At 46.5% G+C, this 20,130-nt stretch overlaps 1 protein-coding gene across 1 annotated transcript in view; it reads left to right on the top strand.

Moving 5' to 3' along the window:
- The window catches only part of NDUFB11 (NADH:ubiquinone oxidoreductase subunit B11), a 50,532-nt gene extending 36,997 nt beyond the window's left edge, over nt 1-13,535 (top strand). Inside the window, exon 3 of the mRNA XM_066618262.1 lies at nt 13,343-13,535. Within this exon, the coding sequence (XP_066474359.1) occupies nt 13,343-13,472 (130 nt within the window). The 3' untranslated portion in view covers nt 13,473-13,535. The remainder of the gene's footprint in view (nt 1-13,342) is intronic.
- Nucleotides 13,536-20,130: the final 6,595 nt, after the last annotated feature.

Raw genomic sequence — 20,130 nt, 5'->3', positions numbered from 1 at the left:
GAGATGTAGGTGGATTTGACTGACAATAGGCTGTCAAAGCAGCTTCCCTCCTACCCAGCAAGGAGCAAAAATCATGGCTCCAGGTTGACAACTCAGTCTTCTGCATTTGATACAAAGATCAGCTGCCCAGATCTTCTGTTCGCTTAATTCTGTGTCCATAGCTGCCCAGTAGCTCCAGACAAGTCATCCACATGACATGTCACTGTCCAGAGTTATACCTGGCAGGGACACAGCTTCATCTCGGTGGCAGTCTTCACAGCAGCTGAGCACGCAGCAGACTGTTTCTATTAGCGAAGCTTAGAACACATTTGTGAGACTTCTGGGGCCAATTTCCTGCCTTGACTACGAATTGCTACCTGCTCTAATAGGCTTTTTCAGTGAGGATACCAGTGGATTCAGCCAATGCTTTGCATGCACCCCATATGAACATAGGAAACTCCTACTGAATCAGATCACTGATCCATCTAGTATAGTATCCTTCTATACTGGACTGTTGATAGCTGTCCAGGATTTCAGACTGAGGTTTTCCTGTGCCATACCTGATGATGCCAGAGACTGAACTTGAAACCTTCTGCATGGAAAGAAGGTGCTCTGCCATGGAGCTATGGCTCTTTCATATTTATTCTCAGTTGTACAAAGTTCTCTGCTGCTAAATCCCAGATTGCTTAATGTTACCCCACAATCCTTTGGCATTCTGTTCAGGGGAGGCCTGCTGCTGCCCAGATTGCCCGCCTCTGATTGTCAGGCCTTAACACCTAGCCACTCTGAAATGCAAACAAACTCTTCAGGCTTTTTTCAGCCTTGCCCTTCCTCCATGGATTCCCTCAGCGGTGCCCAACCCAAACTCAGAAACCTTCAGGATGCATGAGAAGGATTAGAGTAGGAATACCACTTCCATAGAGAGTGGGATGTACTAACACGCACACTTGATGAGCTCACATCAGTTCCTCACCTCTTAACCATACAGCACTACAAGTCTGATTTTTAGAGGAGAAAAGGGAAGTGGATTAGGGGATGCAGTTATAAGATGAAATGACAAAGGAACACAACAAAAAGTGTTAGTGGTGTTAAAATCCTCCAACATGTCAGCTTTTAGGAAGTTGTGACTTCAGTCTGTACCCCATGTTGATCCCACATAGATCATGACTCAACACTCAAACTTTGGCTGTCAGCACACACTCATGGATTATTTCATAAGGTTTTTGTTTTCTGACTACCAGAAATTTCCTTTCAGGCTGATTACACCATTGTAATTCCATCATTATCTTGCCCCCCCCCTTTTTTTTTGCAAGCCCAAGTTCCCATTTCTATTCTCAGCAGAGTGCGGTCAGCAAGTCCTTAGTCTTGAATGTGTGTGGTCTTTGCTTCTGGGATGAGGGTATGGAGTGTTTCTTGGATGACAAAGAAATTAATATGTCCATACTACTAACTTGGCCGGTATGGTTTTTGTGGTGATGGCCATGCTTGGGTTGGGGGGGAACAAAATGTCCATCCCCTTATGGCAGTGGTTCTCAAACTCTCTGGGAGAGTTTGAAAGCCAGTAAGTCCTTGCAGGGGCGGGGGCAGCCTAGAGGCAGGGGAAGGCAGTGGCGCGATCCCCAGGATCGCACTGCTCAGGGGGCTGCAGGGACTTAGGTGCACTTACCCAAGCCTCCTGCAGCCTCCCCAGGGTGCAGGGAGCCCGGCGCAACGTCTGTCAAGGCTCCTCGCAGCAGGGACAGTGGATGCGGAGCGATCGCGCCCCACCCCCGGAAGTGGAGCATGATCGCTCCGCATCCACTTTCCCTGCTGCGGGGAGCCCTGCCAGACGTCACACCGGGCTCCCTGCACCCCGGGGAGGAGGCAGGAGGCTTGGATAAGTGCACCCAAGCCCCTGCAGCCCCCTGAGCAGCGTGATCCGGGGGATCGCATGGCTGCCTTCCCCCGCCTCTAAGCTGCCCTCTATCCTTAAGGGGGCAGAGACCAGGGCCCTCAGGCTGGGATGTCGCGACGCCCCAGTTTGAATAGCACTGCCTTATGGCCTTGGATAGTAGAGGAAAAGTAGTCAGTGGCAGCCCTGACCCCAGTTCTGACCTGCGGTGAGCCTGGAAGTGCTGCTGCCTGCCCCCGTCCCCCCAACAGGTCTCGTCTGAAGGTCTTATGAGGGCCTTCTAAGGCATTAGAAAGGTACTTCCAGTTTTTTGGAGGAAACTGGAAGTACCTTTCTAAGGCCTTCTGAGGGTCGGAGAGGTCCCCTAGATGCATCAGGTTCGGGGGGAGTGGCGGAAAACCGGTTGGTACACCTGGAGGTGGCACTCCCCAGCTGTACTCCACTGGGAGCACTTGCACCCACTGACCCCCCCTCCCCCGATACACCACTGGAAATAGTGATGAGTCTTGTAGGACTCCAGTGTCAATTACTGGGGTTCTATTCCTCTTTTCCTAATGACCAAGTATGCACCTAATCAAAGGGGGGGGCAAAAAATCATGGTGTCAATAATGCTTCCATTCAAGTAAAAAATATATATATATAGTGTTCATATATAATATGAGACATAAATATAGTTTATGTATGTTATATATAGAAATTATACATTTTTGTTACCAGAACAATGAGAAGACCAGCTCTGCTTCATCCTAGGATTGAGTCTCTTTAGTCAATGATGGCAATGGGATAAGGCTGTGACCTGCTAAGTGCAGGGATGGTCTGCCCTTCTCTGCAGGAGGTCTCCTCCTCCCCTTTCCCAAAACCCTGGAGGTCTGTGGCATATAAATAGGAGTGGTGTTTCTTCTTCTCTCTTTACCTTTTTCCAGTTTTTTCACTGCCCATAAATAATGCACTCCTGCATAAACCTTATGCTGGGAGTGTGCCCAGTTTCTACAACCTTTGCTCCTAAGATGACATGGAGTTATATTTACCCTCTGGACCCTTCTGAAACTTAGTGGTTCCAGAGGAGGTACATACTGCATAGTTTGGGGGCTACGGGAATCAGAGGGCCTAGAACATTTCGGCAAATTGGCTGCATGTGTTAATGGGAGTGGTGGAGCTCCTGTGACCTTGATCCAGAATATATTCTCTCTCTCAGAAATGCACACAACATTAGCTTTGAAAGAGCAAACTAAGCCATGGTTAGAGATTGCTCTGTGCTTTTTATTTTTATTTATACCATGTCCTGTCCTGAAGGTTCAGGGTAGCTAATAGTTCTGACTGATATTGACAAGTTTGTGTCTGGTAGAGCGTTCACGATAGAAACCAACCAGATAAATGGGAGGAGGGAGAGAGAAAATAGCAAACGTAAAAGTGTGGGAATGTCTTGCAATGAAAGCAGGAGTCTGAAATGGAGAATTAGCAGGGCATTAAGGACTGTTCTTGTGGAGAGTTGGTGAGTACAAGACAGTATGCTTATTTTCTCACTACCTTTATTTATTTTAATACTGCCTTTCTGTGAAGCACTTGAAATGATGCCCAACAAGGAAAAATTAAACCAACCATGAATGAAATTTAATAAAAGTAATAACCACAACATAAGCAACCAACAAGAAGACTAAAAAGTCCCAGCAGTGCCACCGGGAGGAGTCCAAGAGAGACAGGGACCAGAGGAGTAGAACTCCCTGGCAACTGTGCCTTTTCAAGGACATCAGCAGGCCAGAACTTTCCTCTAACTGCTTCTTTTTTCTAGGAAGTAACTGTTCTGGGGGCCTATTTCTTGTGTGAGTAGAATGGAGTTGGCTGTGTCTTACGTTTTTAAAAAGTGATTGATTGAAGTTAGTTCTTCCAGAAGCTGGCTGGTAAAGCTAGTGTAGATCTAATGATCTCATCTTCTAATAGACCAAGAGCAAGTTGCGGAGATCATGTGCCTGTGCCCTCCCTCCAACCCTACCCCATTCCTTCTTTGAAGTATCCTCCACTTTCACCACTGCTGAGCGTTGTGCTGGCACCAATGTTAACCTCTGTTAACCATTGGTTACCCAAGGCAGTTAATGTAATGCTTGTCAGTGCAAATGTAATGCTTACCATAGATACTCAAATACAAGTTGATCTCACAGATAAGTTGAGGGCAGGTTTTGAACCCAAAAAATGGAATTTTCCATGACCCTTGGATAAGTTGGGGGGGATCAAAACTTGGGGGGTGTCTGACTATAATTTTGTCTGATTTTACCCGAGACCAGATCCTGAAAAATAACCTACCAGTAATTGTTACCTATGGACTGTATAGTCTCTAATTTATTAAAACTACGGTAAAAAATCAGGTACTTATTTACTTTTTAAATTCTGGTGTTCACAACCTTTTTGTAAACACTATCGGAGTAAGTGCACTGTAAACAACATACCAGTAGAACCATTAATCAAATCCTCCTTTAAAGTGCCTGGTGTGTTAAACCAGAGGCTCCACATCTAATATACAACTTATAACACATAACTGGGAGTGTGCAATTCAATTGACAATGGAGAGACAAGCAACAAGGAATGTACGTGAGCAAGCACAGCTACACATAGTTGCAACCTGATTTACTCAGAAGTAGACCCATTACTTTCCATTGGTAGTATTCTTAAGTAATGGTGCACTGAATTGTAGGCTGGGACTTTGTCTCAGAGGAAAATGAGGATTACATCCTGGGGTTTTAAAAACCAGACCTCTGCCAAACATTTGCAAAATGGGTGCAGAAGGGTTGGTTGTGATCCTGCCAAAGAGGCTTGCTTGATTTAAATGGAATTGTTAAGCCCTGGCTTACTTTTTTCGTAGGAGGAGTGAAAATTTTAACTTTGACTGCAGCTTGCAGCCTCCTTGCCCTGGAGACTAATAATTGCCCTGTAATTATCTCTGCATTATCCTCTTGCTCTCCTCTCCTCTGCCAGAGATGTGCCTGAACAGCCCTGACCCCTGAGTGATCCACAGATAAGGCAAGGAGGTGATTTACTCTTGAGAAATTTCTGCCAATAAATAGTCTTATAGGTAATTGTAGTGAAAGGTGAAGGCATTTGTGCTGGGGAGGAGGGAGCACATGACCCTGCAGTCTGCTCCTGGTCTCTTAACAATGATTAAGATACCAAGAGCATTATATCTGCACCAGTCCATAACTGGGGCCTTTAAGGGGGTGGGGAAGCAAACATTAGGAAACTCAAATCCCTCTATGAGAATGTTAAAAGGTGTAGCTTTTTGCAGACATAGTTTTACAATTTTTCTGCTTCCTGGTGCAATATTTTTGTTTTTTGGAAACAAGCAAGCAAAGGGAAAGTACTGTGGATTAAGTATGTGGGCAGCCCAGGAAGAAGAATCTGCCCTACTCACCCTTAAAGGCCCTGCCCAACCTTTTCCAATTGTGATTCATACCCTTCCCATCATTTTCACTGCAACCATGAAGGCTAGAAAAATGTTCCCACTTAAAACTGTATTCCTCCAGGTGCTAAATGATAATGCAGCCATTTTCAGCCACTGTGCCGTGGCACACTAGTGTGCCGTGAGTGGTCTCTTGTGTGCTCCCTGGGGCATTTGGTGGGCCGCTGTGAGATACAGGAAGCTGGACTAGATGGGCCTATGGCCTGATCCAGTGGGGCTGTTCTTATGTTCTTATGCCACAGGAATCTGGGGGAAGATCATTTATTTGTGGGGCCAATGGGGATGTGAACCCCCCACTGGCAGCATGGCGTGCCGTGTCAATTGTGAAAACCCTGATGGTGTGCCTTGACAATTTCAGTGCCTTGTCAGTGTGCCACGAGATGAAAAAGGTTGAAAATCGCTGTGATAATGAATAAAGGTCCCTACTTTATCATTATGCATGACAGTAGCTTTGGGTGTCCATAGAGCCCTGATGATAGGGAAAAGCAGGACAGAAAAGGTGAAGGGAAGCCCTCAGTGGTCTTGCCATATTCCCGGGCTGTGTCTAGAGGGAGCTCCTCCAGTGTTTGCTCTCTTCTCCCTGTACCACAGAGACACAGCAGTACACTCAGCAAGAGAGAGACACAGAGATACTAACCCTCTTCACTGTTCCTCACCCTACTGCACAGCCCTTCCTCCAAACACAACCTTGTCCTGCAGAGCTTTATGAAAGGGATTGTTTTCAGACAAGGTAGGGTGAGGGGCAGCAAGGGGGGAGCATTGCAGAAATTCACTGTAGCTTAGAGTTGCTAGGAGTTATTTTGGGGTGCAGCAGCTGGTGCTAGGTGTGTGTGTATATATAGCCTATGGGCTATAGATAGACCAAGGCCCAGAGCTGGGAACAGAACTGTTTTGGCTGACGAGGAGGGGCAGGTTACAGCCTGGCTCTCCGCTGCTGACGCACACAGAACCTTCTGATCAGGAACGGTTTGCGCAGCTCTTGCTCCCATCCGTTTCTGCTTCTTATGATAGACCCTGCAGAGCAGCATTGCTAACAAGCATCTCTTTGCCCCCCAGCTTTTGAACTGAGACAGAACCAGGAGTTTTGTTGTCCAGCCCTGTTTCTTTGATAGCCCTGCTTCTAGATATCATGGCCTTCTTGGAGCAAAGACTAGTCCTGTACCTGACTTCTCTCCATTTTAGCCCCTCCAGTCTTTTTAAAAGCTTGCTCAGTTTGTTGCTTATGTTACTAAGGAACAGGGACTTGAGTTAGGTGAACAGGCACAGATAGGCTGGGGGGTCAAAAGAGCAGGATGGTTTGTTTGCAAGGCTGTAGGTGGTGATGTCTCAAGGGAATGAACAGGTGCAACTCCCAGCCACCAGATTTGGGGCCCTCAGGTCAGGGACATATTTCACAGTTATACTACACAAATGCAGTAATAGGCACTGAGTGCACAGTTCAGCGCTCAATGTGCCTCAGTTTTCATGTTTTTTTAAAAAAGCTATGTTTCTAAATAGTGAAAAATAGGCTTGAAGAGTGTACCTATAGAACTCTCAAAAATCAGAGTGGGGCTAAGCAGGATTTTTTGGATTTTTCAGAAAGGTGGAATGTAAGCTCTGTATAGCTCTTTAGACTCCTGCTTTTAAACTTTAGAGACCAGACGACAGCCCCAAACTTCTCCACACATCCCTAATGTCATACTACTTTAATTGATTTACAACTGTAAGCCATTTTGTGCATCCAGTTTTGGCTGAAAAGTGTGCTAAAATGAACCCTGTACAGGTTCATCTGTCGACAGCCTGTTTGTGCATGCGCTCGCGCACGTTTTTGCCATATTGCTATTTGTACTGTTTGTGAGCTGTCTCTTTATTTCTTGGATTTTTTTCATTGTCATCCCCTTTCTTAGACCTTCCCTATCTCACCTTTCCTGTTTTCCACGGTCACTGATTTTCTGTTCCTCGCCTATTCTGTATCTGAATAAGGTGCTGGTTACTGAAATAAATGTTTAGGAGGAGGAGGAATTGAGGCGATATTCCATCCCCTGTAGTGTTCCTTATCCGTGTACCCATTAGATGCTGTGGAGATTACTGCATGTAACCTATATGGAACATGAGCCTGCAAAGCAGTGGCACAGACGGGTGAGATTTCCATGGAGGAAGCGGCAGGTGGGGTACTTCACTCTCCTGCCTGCCTGCCTGCCTGCTGCTTTTCCTCTGTACCCCTTCACTCCCAGCTGGAGGGTCCAGAGCTTGCCAGTCAAGTCAGGAAAAGCACCTCCGGAGGAAAGATTCCAGAGGGAAAATAGCATGCAAGGAGAGGGATGAATGCCCCCCACCTCCTGTTGCTTGCCTGACAATTGCTGCTCCCCATCACCACATTGGACACTGAAAATCCAGTCAGTTCCACCTTTAGTTGCTAGGAGTTAGAACCCAGAAATCTTCAGCAGGAAGAACCAAGCTTTTCAAGCCTGTCATGAGCATGGGGAATATTGTAATGCTTACTTAATTGCACATCTGCCAACCGTGATTTGTAAGGTATAACTCTGTTTAGCACTGATGGACCTGCACCCTATTAGATACAATGCCCTCACTGTAAAGCAACACAGTAGTAGAAGAAAGAGACCTCAATGAGCAACAGGAGGTGGTCAGAGAATTTGGGATGTGGACCCCAAGAGAGGACAGGCAGATATGAAAAATGCTGCAGTTTCTCCCCAGGTGCTTCCTTGTTTTTTGCAAATTTGCCTTCACTTCTCTTTAGCAGTGAGAGCTAGAAACCTGATGTCAGAACCCAAAACTGAAGGCTGTGATTCTTGGAAATGTAATGGAGAACATATAGGGTACAGTTCCAGCCAAATTCATTGACTTGCAGTGTGTTCATAGCTGCAGAGAATCCTTTCTTGTGCTCATTAACTGCTATGAACACGGAAAGCCAAGATGGAACCTTTTCAGCTAGTTACTGTATCTGCACTTCTTCAGCACAGCTTTACTACTGGTTTCGGCAGCCACAATTGAGGTGCTCCCTAAATGTCTCGGGACAACAGCCAGATAGATCAGTGATTGTCTTGTGTCCTAATTACACATGACCTGGAAGTAAGTAAGTGATCCTGATTACTGAAACTGCTGGAGTAGATGGACCAAGAGTCTGACTTGTGGGGCCCCCATCTTATGCGAGGAGTTGGCCTTGGGGAAAAGCTGCGGTCCAGCTTGCTGCCTGTGGTGTCTTGAGCGTAGGTGGTGCAAGGCCAGTTGTGTTCTGGGGAGGCGCCTGATCACTAGACATGACTTCTCTCTAATTGATGGGGGTCTCATTAGAGATGTCTTCAGGGAGCCACTAATGAACTCCACAGTTGCAGCGAGAGCCTCAGAATGCTGGAGCTGGAGAGACAGAGGAGGGGGACCTCTGGGAATTAAGTTTGTGGCATTTGGGCAGGGTAGGGGGGAAAGAGGAGGAGGGAGGACACATTGAAGTGAGGATTTATCTTATAAATAATGATATTAAAACAACAGTGTTCTTTAGGCTGCATAATGTACAGTTGGTCTTCATAGCAGTTCTGAAAGGGAAAGTCACTCTTCCCACTTTACAGATGGGGAGCTGAGTGTGAGAGAGTTGGCCTGCTCAGGGTCTCCCTGTGATGTCTGTGGCTAACCTTGGATTAGGAAACTCTTGTACAGCACTTCAACCACTGGGCAGTACTGTATCTAGGGTCTTTTTCTGTGCCCTGCCTAAATCCCAATTATAAGGAACACTGCTCACTTGCACTTTTCAAAAGTGCCTCAAGATCTCTGTCTTCCCTTCCCTGACCTTCCACTAACATCTGAAAGACCAGCCCAGATGCTATAAACCCCCACCAGCTCACCTCTTTCCTTAACCCCCCTTTCCTATAAAGGCATTTTTTCCTCAACCTAAATGTCTCCCTCCCTGGTCCTTTCCATCAGGAGGAATAATCCTGCTCTACACACGTACGTACATACACACACACTCTCTTTCTCTCTCTCCCCCCTGGCCCCTTTCTCAATGGAATTGCTGCAGTCCCATTTGTCAGCTAGAGAGCTTCAGATGAAAGCATGCTGCCAGCCTGTTAATATTCTGCTTAATGAGCTGACGAGGCAGATCCTCCATCGTTGCAGGGTGGGGACTGATCATTAACATTGCTTCCATCCATGTTTGGTGTCCTTGTCCTAAGTTGCAGGTCATGAGTGGCCACATGTGGGAGAGTCGGGGCCGGGGGGGGGGGGCGGCAAGAGGACCCTTTCTGACTTTATTTTCTTGTCTCCTAAGAGTAGCAGTGGAGGGGGCAGGGGAGGCAATAATTTTATGGGTAAATATAATTGATGGCCTAATATATCAACTTTCCATAAAATGCTAATGCTGCAGTATGACCTGCTTCTGCTCCCCTTCTAGGACAGCAAAAGTATTTCCCACAGTGCCCTCTTCTGGGACTAGAGTGTCTGCCCACCTACCCTCTGCTGCCCTGTCTCTACTGCAGCATCACCTTGTGGGATTACGACGATTGCTGCACTCTTGCCAGGGACAGAGTTGCAAGTTGGAGGGCACAGCTCATGACTATACATGTGCCTGACTCCATTCAGGTGCCTGAACCACAAATGAGACACTGATTTAAATCCTGGTATTTTGAGGTTTTGTTTGGGAATGGAGAGACCAAGTATATAGTCCTCAAGGTTGTCGGGGGGAAAAAATGGCCAAAACAATCTTCTAGGTAAGAGGTTCCCAAACTGTAGGTTGGGACCCACCAGTGGGTCAAGACCTGATTTTTGGTGGGACACAAAACTGACAAGCTGATAGCTGACAAGGAAAATGTATTGAGCCTTATGGAAAATGAAATGGAGCAGCACATGTGCGTTTACTTATGAGTAGGCAAGTGTTCCTCAATCCACTTCAAAGGGCAGGCCAAGGGGAATGCAAAGCCACCAGAGTGGTCCTGATGTGATTAACATAGAGTGTAACAAACACTCCAGAAGGAGGTCGCCCAGTAGTAAAAAGGATAAAAAACAAAGGCTTGAGCAGGTAGTGAAGTGGAACTTACTTTTTTTTAGTCTTGTAAGGCTAGGTGGGTCCCATTAGAGTGTCACCTTAAAAAGGGGGTCCTGGTGCTAACACATTTGGGAACCACTGTTCTAGATCCTTTTGCTTGCAAGCAAGAGCAAAGAAAAAAAAAATGAGAGAGAAATGTGATTTCTAGGTCTCAAGAGATTCTATACCACTTCATTTGGTTAGAGTTCCCAGTCAGTGTTGTTTTGACCAATTTTTTAAAAATCCTTCCCTGCTCCCCATGCAAATGACTCATACTGAAAGAAAGGAGAACATTCTATGTTATAAAAGGGTTCAGTCAGCTTCTCATGTACTCCTATCTCCTTCAAATCTTGCTCTTCCCTTATTTTGGAATTGCCAAGAAGGCAATTGTGTGGCCCACGAAGACAGATTTGGCAAAGATATATGTCAACGTTTGCTTCTGCAGTGAGTGAACTTTCTGACTGCTGTACTGAAGATTTTTAGGCTAAGACTTTGGTTCCCCTCTCCTACCCCTTTTGCGAATGCCACTGACAGGTATTGTATCTCAGAGAACTCTGGGGCCTAGCTAGTTGGAAAATTGAAACTGGGCCAACTAGCCAGATATAGGCCCTTGCTCAAAAGGTTTGCCTCTGCTGTTGGCTCAGCTTAAGAAAACAATGTGGCAGCAAACTGGCAAACACCCACCAAGTCAGTTTTCAGCCCCTTCCTTCAGATGGATTCTTACCCCAGTTAGGCACATAATAGCTTTAAATAATTTTGCCAAAGCCCCACCTGCAACAATTGGGCTTTCAAGGAAAGAGGTTTAGACCTTGGTCAGTGGATTTCAACCTATGAGACAGGCCCCACGCAGGGCTAAGAAGACAGCTGGAAGGGGAGAAGATCCTGCTGCAGGAAGAGCCAGAGATACGTTCTTCCTCCATAGCTGAGGTTTACTGCGCTAACTGTGGAAGCTGCAGAGTGGTGCAGGACATAATGGTAGCCTCATGCCACAAGGTCCTCCCCCCATTTCCCAATTGGCTAGTTTTTTGGGGTGTGCATGTGTATGAGATGCCCTGGTTTGGCCCAGTCTTCCAATTGCAGTTTTTGAATGGTGCCCTGATCCACAGTTCCTTACACCTACAGCAGTGGGCTGTGTGTGTACAGCAGCGGGCAAGAATTTTTATGTGCTTGTTTGCTAAAGGGAAAGGCTGTTGATGGGTTGGGAAGGGGAAGTTCAAAAAGTTGACAAAATGCTGGCTCAGATGATTGGAGTAAACTGTTGATGAGGAGGGGGGTCAGCTTCCTCCTTTGCCTGTGTCATCCAAGCAGTAGTTTAAAGAATTCCTTCTCTCTCTTGTTGAAATTTGCCTGACTTCATGCTGTCCGTTTGAAGGGGAGATGGAAATAGCAGCGGGTGGTTGCAAACTAGGCCAGGCCCCATTACTGTTTTCTGAGCCACCAAAGCAGCTGGCTGGCGCATCGTTTTTTTAAAAAAAATATATGTAAAAATAAAAGCTGTGGCTCAAATCAACCAGTTCTGTATCTCAGACCTCCTCCTCCCCCCGTTTGTCAACCAGAAGCACTGATTATGCCTTAGGCGGGAGGCCCTGGAGGGAAGGAAGGCAAGGGCCACCTTTGATCAACTGGGCTGAATGGCCTGCGAGTGACCTCTGTTGATCTGGCTGAGGCAGAGTATGGAAACCATGGCTGGGACTTAATGGGAAGTTGGACTTGGTGGTCTCCCTCCCTTTAAGATGTTCTGGTGTTTGGTGGGAAGTACCACCCAGAGTCCCCAAAACTGGAAGCAAAACGGAGAAGGCAAAAAATAGTTTGTGTCCCCCCTTAGGCTAAAGCGGCAGGTTGGATAACGAAGTACTAATTAAGGCAAGCAGCTTTGCACTTCATCTCCGCACAGTGTAATTAATGCTGTAGCTTTGATTGGGCTCACACTCCAACTCCCTCTGCTGATGGTACGTCAAAGATCTTACAGGCAAACAGCTGGTCGTGCGCCTCCTAAGCACTGCTGCTAGAGGGTGCTGTGCACTAGAAAACATACTGGGAAGTGTGCGGTGGGGAGGAAGTGGAGCGTGTGCAGTAGGGGTGTCTTATATTGCGTGCTCTCCAGTAAAGTTTATGATGTACACCCTTACAATTTGAGTGACAATAGCTCAATGTCAGAACACTTGCTTTGCATGCAGAAGGTTTCAGGTTTCTTCTCCAGCATCTGGGAAAGGCACCCTGTTGAAAATTTGAAAGAGCCAGTTACCATGAGTGAAGACAATATTTACTAAGCTGGACCAATTATCTGACTTTGTAGAAGGCAGTTTCAGGGCCCTGGGATTGATCTTCTGTGCTACATGTAATACTCTTTATGAAATCCAGTGTCTGACGCAAAATTTGGATTCGTAAGGACCTTTTGTCTTTGCAGGTTTCTAGTCCTCATAGTCAAAGAAAGTCTGCAGGCTCTATGACTGGAGGAAGGAGACTTCTGTATATGGGCTGAGCACTTCTGTCTCTTTGTTGCTAGCTCTGCTTCTCCCCATTTTGTGTTCCTGTTCTTTTGCTAACACACCTTTCTTTTCTCTAAGAAATTGCGGTTTTGTAGGGCCTCACTCTCTCTCACCCCCAAGAAAAAAATCTGGTTCAGGCTCAAGCAAGTGATAACAACTGATTTGCTCAGACTGAGAAAGTGATAGCAAAATAAGCAGATTTGCATACATTTTACCTCCTTCTGAAGCACAGAATTTTTGCTTTCCTCAGTGCAAAATTCAGATTTTCTGTTTAGTGCCCTGACCTGTTTAGCTAATCTTATATACCCCCCTTTCTCTCCCCAATCAGATGGTTCTAGCCCTGCCTCCTCACTCATTTCTGCAACCTGGTACAATGCCAGCAGTTACTGCTATAGGCTCCTGTTACAGGAGCTGGGTCTGTTTTGACTAGAACATGCATGTCTTCCCCCCCCCCATATTTTTAGGGCATTTCTGACATTTTTCAAGAGCTCACTCTGTTTCTTTGTTTCTCTCCCCCACCCCAGAATGCGACAATGGGCTCGTCGAGAAGCTGAGCGACTAGTGAAGGACCGGGAGGCTCAAGGGCTGCCCCTCATTGACTCCAATTATTATGACCCTAGCAAGATCATCCTGCCTCCAGAGGACGAGGAATGAACACCTTGATGTCTGTCAGTCCATCCATCTATGTTGAGAATAAATCTCTGAGATCATCTGTCATTACTGCCAACCTCTGTGGGCCTTGGGAGGGACACATAAGTTGAACTGTCTTCCATTTTGAACCGTCAGACCACATCACTCTGCTCATGGCCACCTGAGGGGGGTGATTTGCTTTTTGCTTGCACACCTACTGCTAGCAGCAGCTGCTGGTGCCCCGTCCTGGCCTGCTGCTTTGCTGTGATATTATTGCCCATGGGTGGTGTCATAATCAGGAAGCCTGGTACTGGCTCATGGACACCAGTAGAACAGATGCCTGTAGTAAAGGGGAACCTGTGGGCTGCCCATTGGGGGACATGGTCTGGTTTTGACAAGGAGGGATCAGTGTTGGGGATAATATGGCAGTCTTCAGGGTTGATTCAATTTTTGCTGGGCCTTTGCTTAGCCCTCTCATAGAAGGAGTAGAATTTGGCAGTGCCAGACGTTCCTGGCTGAAACTGGGCCCTGAGCAGATGGCATTGCCTGGTGCCTTGCAGTGGAATGCTATATTTAACTCACCCCCCCCCCCGTCCATCTCTCTATTATGTGAGCCAACTCTTTGTATAGTCAAACGGGTGTCCATCAAGCTCAGTATGGCTGTATTACTGATGGTGCGTCTTGAACTCTGTCCTCTGAGTCCCAGCGTGAAGTTGTGAGTGTGCCTCATATGAGGGAAGAAGTACAATTACTGAAAACCTTTGGTAGCTGAAGCTACTAGTTATGCCTCTTTCACTACATGAGGGGTGTGCGTGCGTGTGTGTCTGTATACTGTGTGGCTGCATTTATATTTCCAGCAGGGCTTTAAGATCCTTAATACCTGTGTGGCAAATAGAAATCCAACAAACAAAACTTTCCTTTCACTGGGCCTCCGTGCTGGGAGAGCTGTGTCGGTTGAATCTCTGCCTGTGGTGCAGCTTTTTGGAAGCACAGAAACCCTGCCAGGAGGAGAAGAAACACCCTGGCAACCTCTAGTCATCAAAGAAGAAGTAAAGATTTCTGCACACAGTTTATATATGACCTTGACCTGAGATCCTTTAAGCGAGGACACTGGCTCCTCAATTTCTCCGAGTGCCAGTGATGTGCTTCCTCCAAAAGGTTGTAGCCTCTTTCTTGCCAAAGGCCTTGTGCTCAATGCTGGCCTTGAACAAAGAGAGTTTATAGCTTTTTTTGTAATAGGGGCAGCCCTCTGGCTTACATGGCTTTAAAAAGGGGGTTAGACAGGTTCATGGACTGTAAAACTATCCATGACTGTTTGCCATAAGAACAAAGTGGAACCTCCAATGAATACCAGGTACTTTGCCCAAATAGTCTGGGAGGACTCCCCTTCATGCCCTGCTGAGAGCTTCCCTGAAGTATGTAGCTGACCACTGTTGGAAGCAGGATGCTGAACTACATGGGCTTTTGGCCCTGCTGGATTGGACCATTTTGACACTCTAGAAATGTTAAAAGGGTTGGAACAAATAAAAGATTGTCTTCTCAGTGTTCTAGAAATCAAGATACTGTGACTTCAGGCCTAAATCACTGCGTATTAAAATCAAGTTTCCCTTCAGCTCTGCTTTTCCCCCTTAATCAAGTAATATGTTGCCTATTCCCCCAAAACATAACAATATAGCTACACTCTTCCCTCTCAGTGGGCTGGATACTCTTAATAATAGCATAGAAGTAGATGGCCTTGGGAAACCTGGGTTTTATGTGTTGTGGCTAAAGGGGAGGCATGAAATTGCAGAATTAAGTGTGCTTTGAAGGTAAGGCATTGGCTGTCCCCTAAATACCTAATTTTAGAGGTGCATATCCTTTATTCTTGGGTGGAATGTCTGCTCATGAGAAGCAACATTTTGGCATTAAATTGTTGCTGGAAGATGCAGTGACAGTTTTCCTTCCTCTTTCCCTGAAGATGCTTGAAAAAGAAAGTTTGGAGTCATGGCTTCTGTCATCCTAGGTAGAAAGAGGGTGTCCTGTTCAAAAGTAGAGGGCTGCTACTTTTGCCTCTCAGTGTAGGGGTAAGGCGAAGCAGAACAGTAAGAGAATGAGCCCTACATTGCTTTTGCACTGTTCACAGAAACAAATGTACAGTACTTTAAAATTGTTTAAGATGGTTGTGAATAACTGACTGTTGACAAGGTGAGGTGGAGGGAACTGGAAAGAACATTTTTCTGTGGGGGAGGGGAGTAGATCCTATATCTACCACCCATACCTCCCTCAACTCTTAAGTCCTCAACTTTTTAAAGTAGAGAGCCCAGAATATATTCTCCTGCACATTCAGTACTTACCTTCTGTCCTTCCTTTCTTCCACGCAGCCAGAACTTCCCATGCAGAGGTGCAGGCAGAATCAGCTTTAGGATTGGGGGGGGGGGGCTTTAGTACCAGCAGTGCCAGAAGAGTTTGGGTACCCAAACAGTAAGCCTGTTGAAAAATCCTCTGTCAAATTACATGAGCAAGCAACTCACATATGCCCAATGTTTGAAAAATGTTCACCTTGAGTCTCTCAGCAGTAGTAACTAAAGGGCAACTTCACCATTCCTCAGATCTTTCTATTGTGCTACACTAATTGTGGGGAAAGCAAGTATTATATAATTCTTCAACAACTGTCTTCAGGGCCCTGATAGCAGCCCTATCTTGTTTTTCTCTGGCTTGGGCCTTGAGGATCAGGTGCCATGTCCTGAAGCAGAAGTGGCCAAACTTGCTTAATGTAAGAGCCACATACAATCAGATGTCTGAGAGCCACAATATTTAAGATGCATTTTAATTCTTAAATATATTTACTCACCAGGAACATTAAACTTTTGTTTTAATCCATTTGACTCTTAGTTTATACGTGAAAAATAATTATAAAGCTTAAAAATGTTATTTATCTTGGATTGTGATGCAAAAAGGAGCTCAGCCAACATGTCTGAGAACCACACATTATATGTCAAAGAGCTACATGTGGCTCCTGAGCCACAGCATGGCCACCCCATCTGTATACTATACTTCCCCCCCCCACCTTTCCTACCTGCATATTGGATCCCCAGACTGTTCTAATTGCTTTCTGCACATTTCAGCTGTTATATACTTGGCTTCCCTGCTTTGCTTAGCATGTCTACCCTTTCACACTCTCACTCTTTGTCTATTTTCTTCTCACTGCTGCAAGGAGCTTTGTTCAACCGCCTCTCCTTCCCAATAATACCTGTGTGCATGGCCAGAGCCTTCTCTGAGCTGCGCATCTCAAAGGGTTTATAGCAGCAATGAGAAGTCATTCTGTGGTGGGGAGGGGGAGAGAGAAACCGAGTCTGAAAGAGCAGATGTGACTCACATTCATGGAGGCTGTACAAGCAGGCAGTGGGAGTGATGAGAGGGCACACTGGGGCACTCAGCTTCCAGTCCTGACCTGAGCCTATAGCCTGAGCCTGTGCTTCTTGGCCCCATCCCACCCTGGCATTCCCTTTCAGAGCTATAGTTTGAGCCCAGGAGTCCTGGCTCTTAGCCTCCTTTGCTTTCATCTGTGATCTAAGGTCTCTCTGGGAATAGCAGCTCCTAAATCAGGCACAGCTGTTCTCATTCAGCAAATGGTGCTAATCTCCATTCACAGCCAAGGCAGAACTGTGACTGCATCTTGCAAGCACGCTGAAGCATCCTAGGGTGCTGTTCTCCTGCCAATCCTACTCCAGAGGTGGCTGCATCCTTTCAAGGGGGGGGGGGGCAGGCAAACATATGGAAGGTTGTGAGCTGACGCAAAGACAAGGTAAAAACATGGGAGAGGAAGCAAGTGGAGCTGAGTTTGTTCAGGCATTGGTGTCCCCTGTTATAAATTACCTGGTGGACATTCTGGGAGGATCTAGGGAAGGGATTCAAAAACTTTAAAGTGTTGCTGGTGCAGTAAGATCAAGGAAGAGGGTGGCTTGAGGGAGGGGCAAAGGAGTGTGTGGGACCCTTTGGAAGATTAACACAGTAGTAATATTTTAAAGAAAGCTTTATTCCATTCTGCTGCTATTGTTTAGCAAGTAGTTTGAAAATACTGATATACTAGATATTCTGTATATCTAGATATACTAGATACATTCTGATATACTAGAATGTATTGGATGAAAAGTAGTAAGGGGAGAAAGGGTCCTGGCTAATATTTTGAAGTATTGGCTGAAATAATGGGCTAAAAGTGACAGTGTAGCTGTCCAGAGTCAAATGTGGCAGAGATTACTTCTACTGGGATAGATTGGAGAGCTGAGACGGCAGGGGTTAATTCTGGCAGAGATGAGGCATCTATTGGTTTAAGGTTAATTGTCCTGGAGGAGTGGAGGGACAGAATAATCATAGGGGCAGGAGGTGCAATGCCATTCATCATTTTAAGAGTAGCTTCTCTTTGCCCTTAGTTCCTAAGGAAGTTGCCAGCTGACCAGAAAGAATGGTCTGACTTGTGCCCAGCAATATCTTGAAGTGCAGAAACCAGCAGGTGAAAATTTTCACAACAGGAAGATAAACATCATCTACAGGCTGTGTTCAAGTTGCAGTTAAAGGCACAGTCAGAGTGACTGGTGGAAAAGTTGGCACTTCTGGCCCCTATGTCTCTCATTCTTCTCTCCAATGGCTGACTGCATTATTCAGAAAAAGTCCTGCTTCAACCGTAATGACAGGCAGCATGGTGTAGCAGTTCAAGTGTTGGACTAGGACCAGCGAGACACTATATCAAATCCCTTCGCAGCTGACCACTTCCCCACTTTGCTTTTTATAGCACTGTCTTGTAAAAGCTGTACTACTTGGTTGTGTTGAATGTATGCATTGGCCTTCCTCCCAATCAGCATTGCCAACTAACCGGCCTGGCCTGCTCCTGTGCCTTTAATGAGAGCCCAGTCTGCAGAAATCAGCAATTGAAGTCTCTTCCCCCCCCCCCCCCTTGGGAGATTAAAATGTAAATCACCTGCTATTTCTGCAGGTTGTGCAGATTTCACAGACATGGGCTAGTTTTTTAAAAAGCTAATAATTGAGACCTAAGTAAATATGCTTAGGGTAGACCAGTATCCTTATATTTCATTCCATTATTAATGGAAGAAAATATATGTCTATAGGAGAATGTGATGCAGGCTTCTTTCTGGCCTCGTACAGTAACTAAGCCAGGATCCAGATTGCCAAGATGTATCCCAACATGCACCCCTTATTCTCCCCTTTCCTGATACCCCTCAGTCCTAGTTTCTGTTCTTCTTTACTGCTTCTTCTCCCCCCCCCCTGCCCTCCCCAGTCTTCTAGGAATGAGTATCGCTAAAGACGCTTCATTTCTGACCTGCAGCCCCCTTGCTTGGAATAGAACCAAAGAGCTCTTCTCCCCCCTCCTTGCAAGAAGGAATTGGTGGTGTATCTCCCATCCTCCGAGGCACATGCTGTACAAACACATTTGCAGATGACACATTCACACAGACATGATCTTTTGTGTGGAGGGGCTGAGGCCCTCTGCATTTAGCAACACGCAGGGATTTCAGCATAAAGGTCTGCACACCCCTTAGGAAATCCACCACACCACACGCACACCCTAGTTCTCTTTTTCTAGAAGAAACCTGGCAGAAACACACCAGCACACCCAGATGCACTCAGCCTTAATGATTTATAAATACAGACTCATCCACATGAGAGCTGTATACAACTGCGGTGGCAGAATGGAGTGCAAACAGGCCATTGTATCTGCGCACTACCCAGAGGAAATGCATTCCGCTCTACGAATGCCCAGCATTACAGCCCCATGCACATCACCAGCTATGTAAAGCACCATTGTTATTTACTGAAAAAACAGCATACTGGAGAGGATGTTCAGAGGCATGTGTAAGTGCACGGATGCCCAGACAGGTAAGGACATGCAATGACCAGTGAACAGTTACATGAGGATGTTCTGTAGAGGGCAAAAACACACCTGACCCATCTGTCCATGCATAATTCCCATCACTTCCCCTTGTCTGTTCGTCCCTGCATCATGATTCCCATCCCAGTGTCTGGTCCATCCATTCCTGTATCCCATTCCCCAGTTAGACTCCTTGATTCACCCAGTTCTACACCCTGCCCTCCTGTCTCTGGTTGTATCCCACACCCCAACCTTTATCCAACACGGATGAGGGGATTAAACTTCTGCCCCTGTCCAACAGTTAACATATGCAGCTACCTCTTGCTAAGTCAGGTCACTGGCTGCCTCGCTCACTATTGTCCTCATGGACTAGCAGCTGCTCTCCAGCATGTTGGGTGAGTATTTTTCCCTAGCCAGCGTGGAGATGCTGGGGCTTGAAACTGGGACCTTCTGCGTGGGGAGGTTCTAAGCCTTCTGGCGTCAGCCCCCAACACACTGACCCGTCTATCTGCAGCACGGTGTGCCACGCAGAGAACCGAAGCGAGCAAGGTGCATCCATGTCACAGAACCTGCTCCAGAGGAAGGTGGAGGTGAAACAGCGCATCGGATGGGGGGGGGGGTTGCTCTGATACCAACAGAAATCGGAGCGTGATCCCTGAAACAAATCCATCGACCATGTCTCCTTCAATCCCGCTCTGCTAGAGGCTGCGAGTTCATGGGCCACAAAAGTTGCCTGTGGGTTTGACAGTCCTGATCGCGAGTGGGACAGGCGGGCTGCCATCGCTCCCTGAGAAACGCACACATGGGCTGCCTCCCAGC

The sequence above is a fragment of the Tiliqua scincoides genome, chromosome 2 (genome assembly GCF_035046505.1).
Source record: "Tiliqua scincoides isolate rTilSci1 chromosome 2, rTilSci1.hap2, whole genome shotgun sequence".
NCBI lineage: Eukaryota > Metazoa > Chordata > Lepidosauria > Squamata > Scincidae > Tiliqua > Tiliqua scincoides.
Note: the sequence above shows the minus strand (reverse complement) of the source record. Positions and strands in the feature narration are given on the sequence as shown.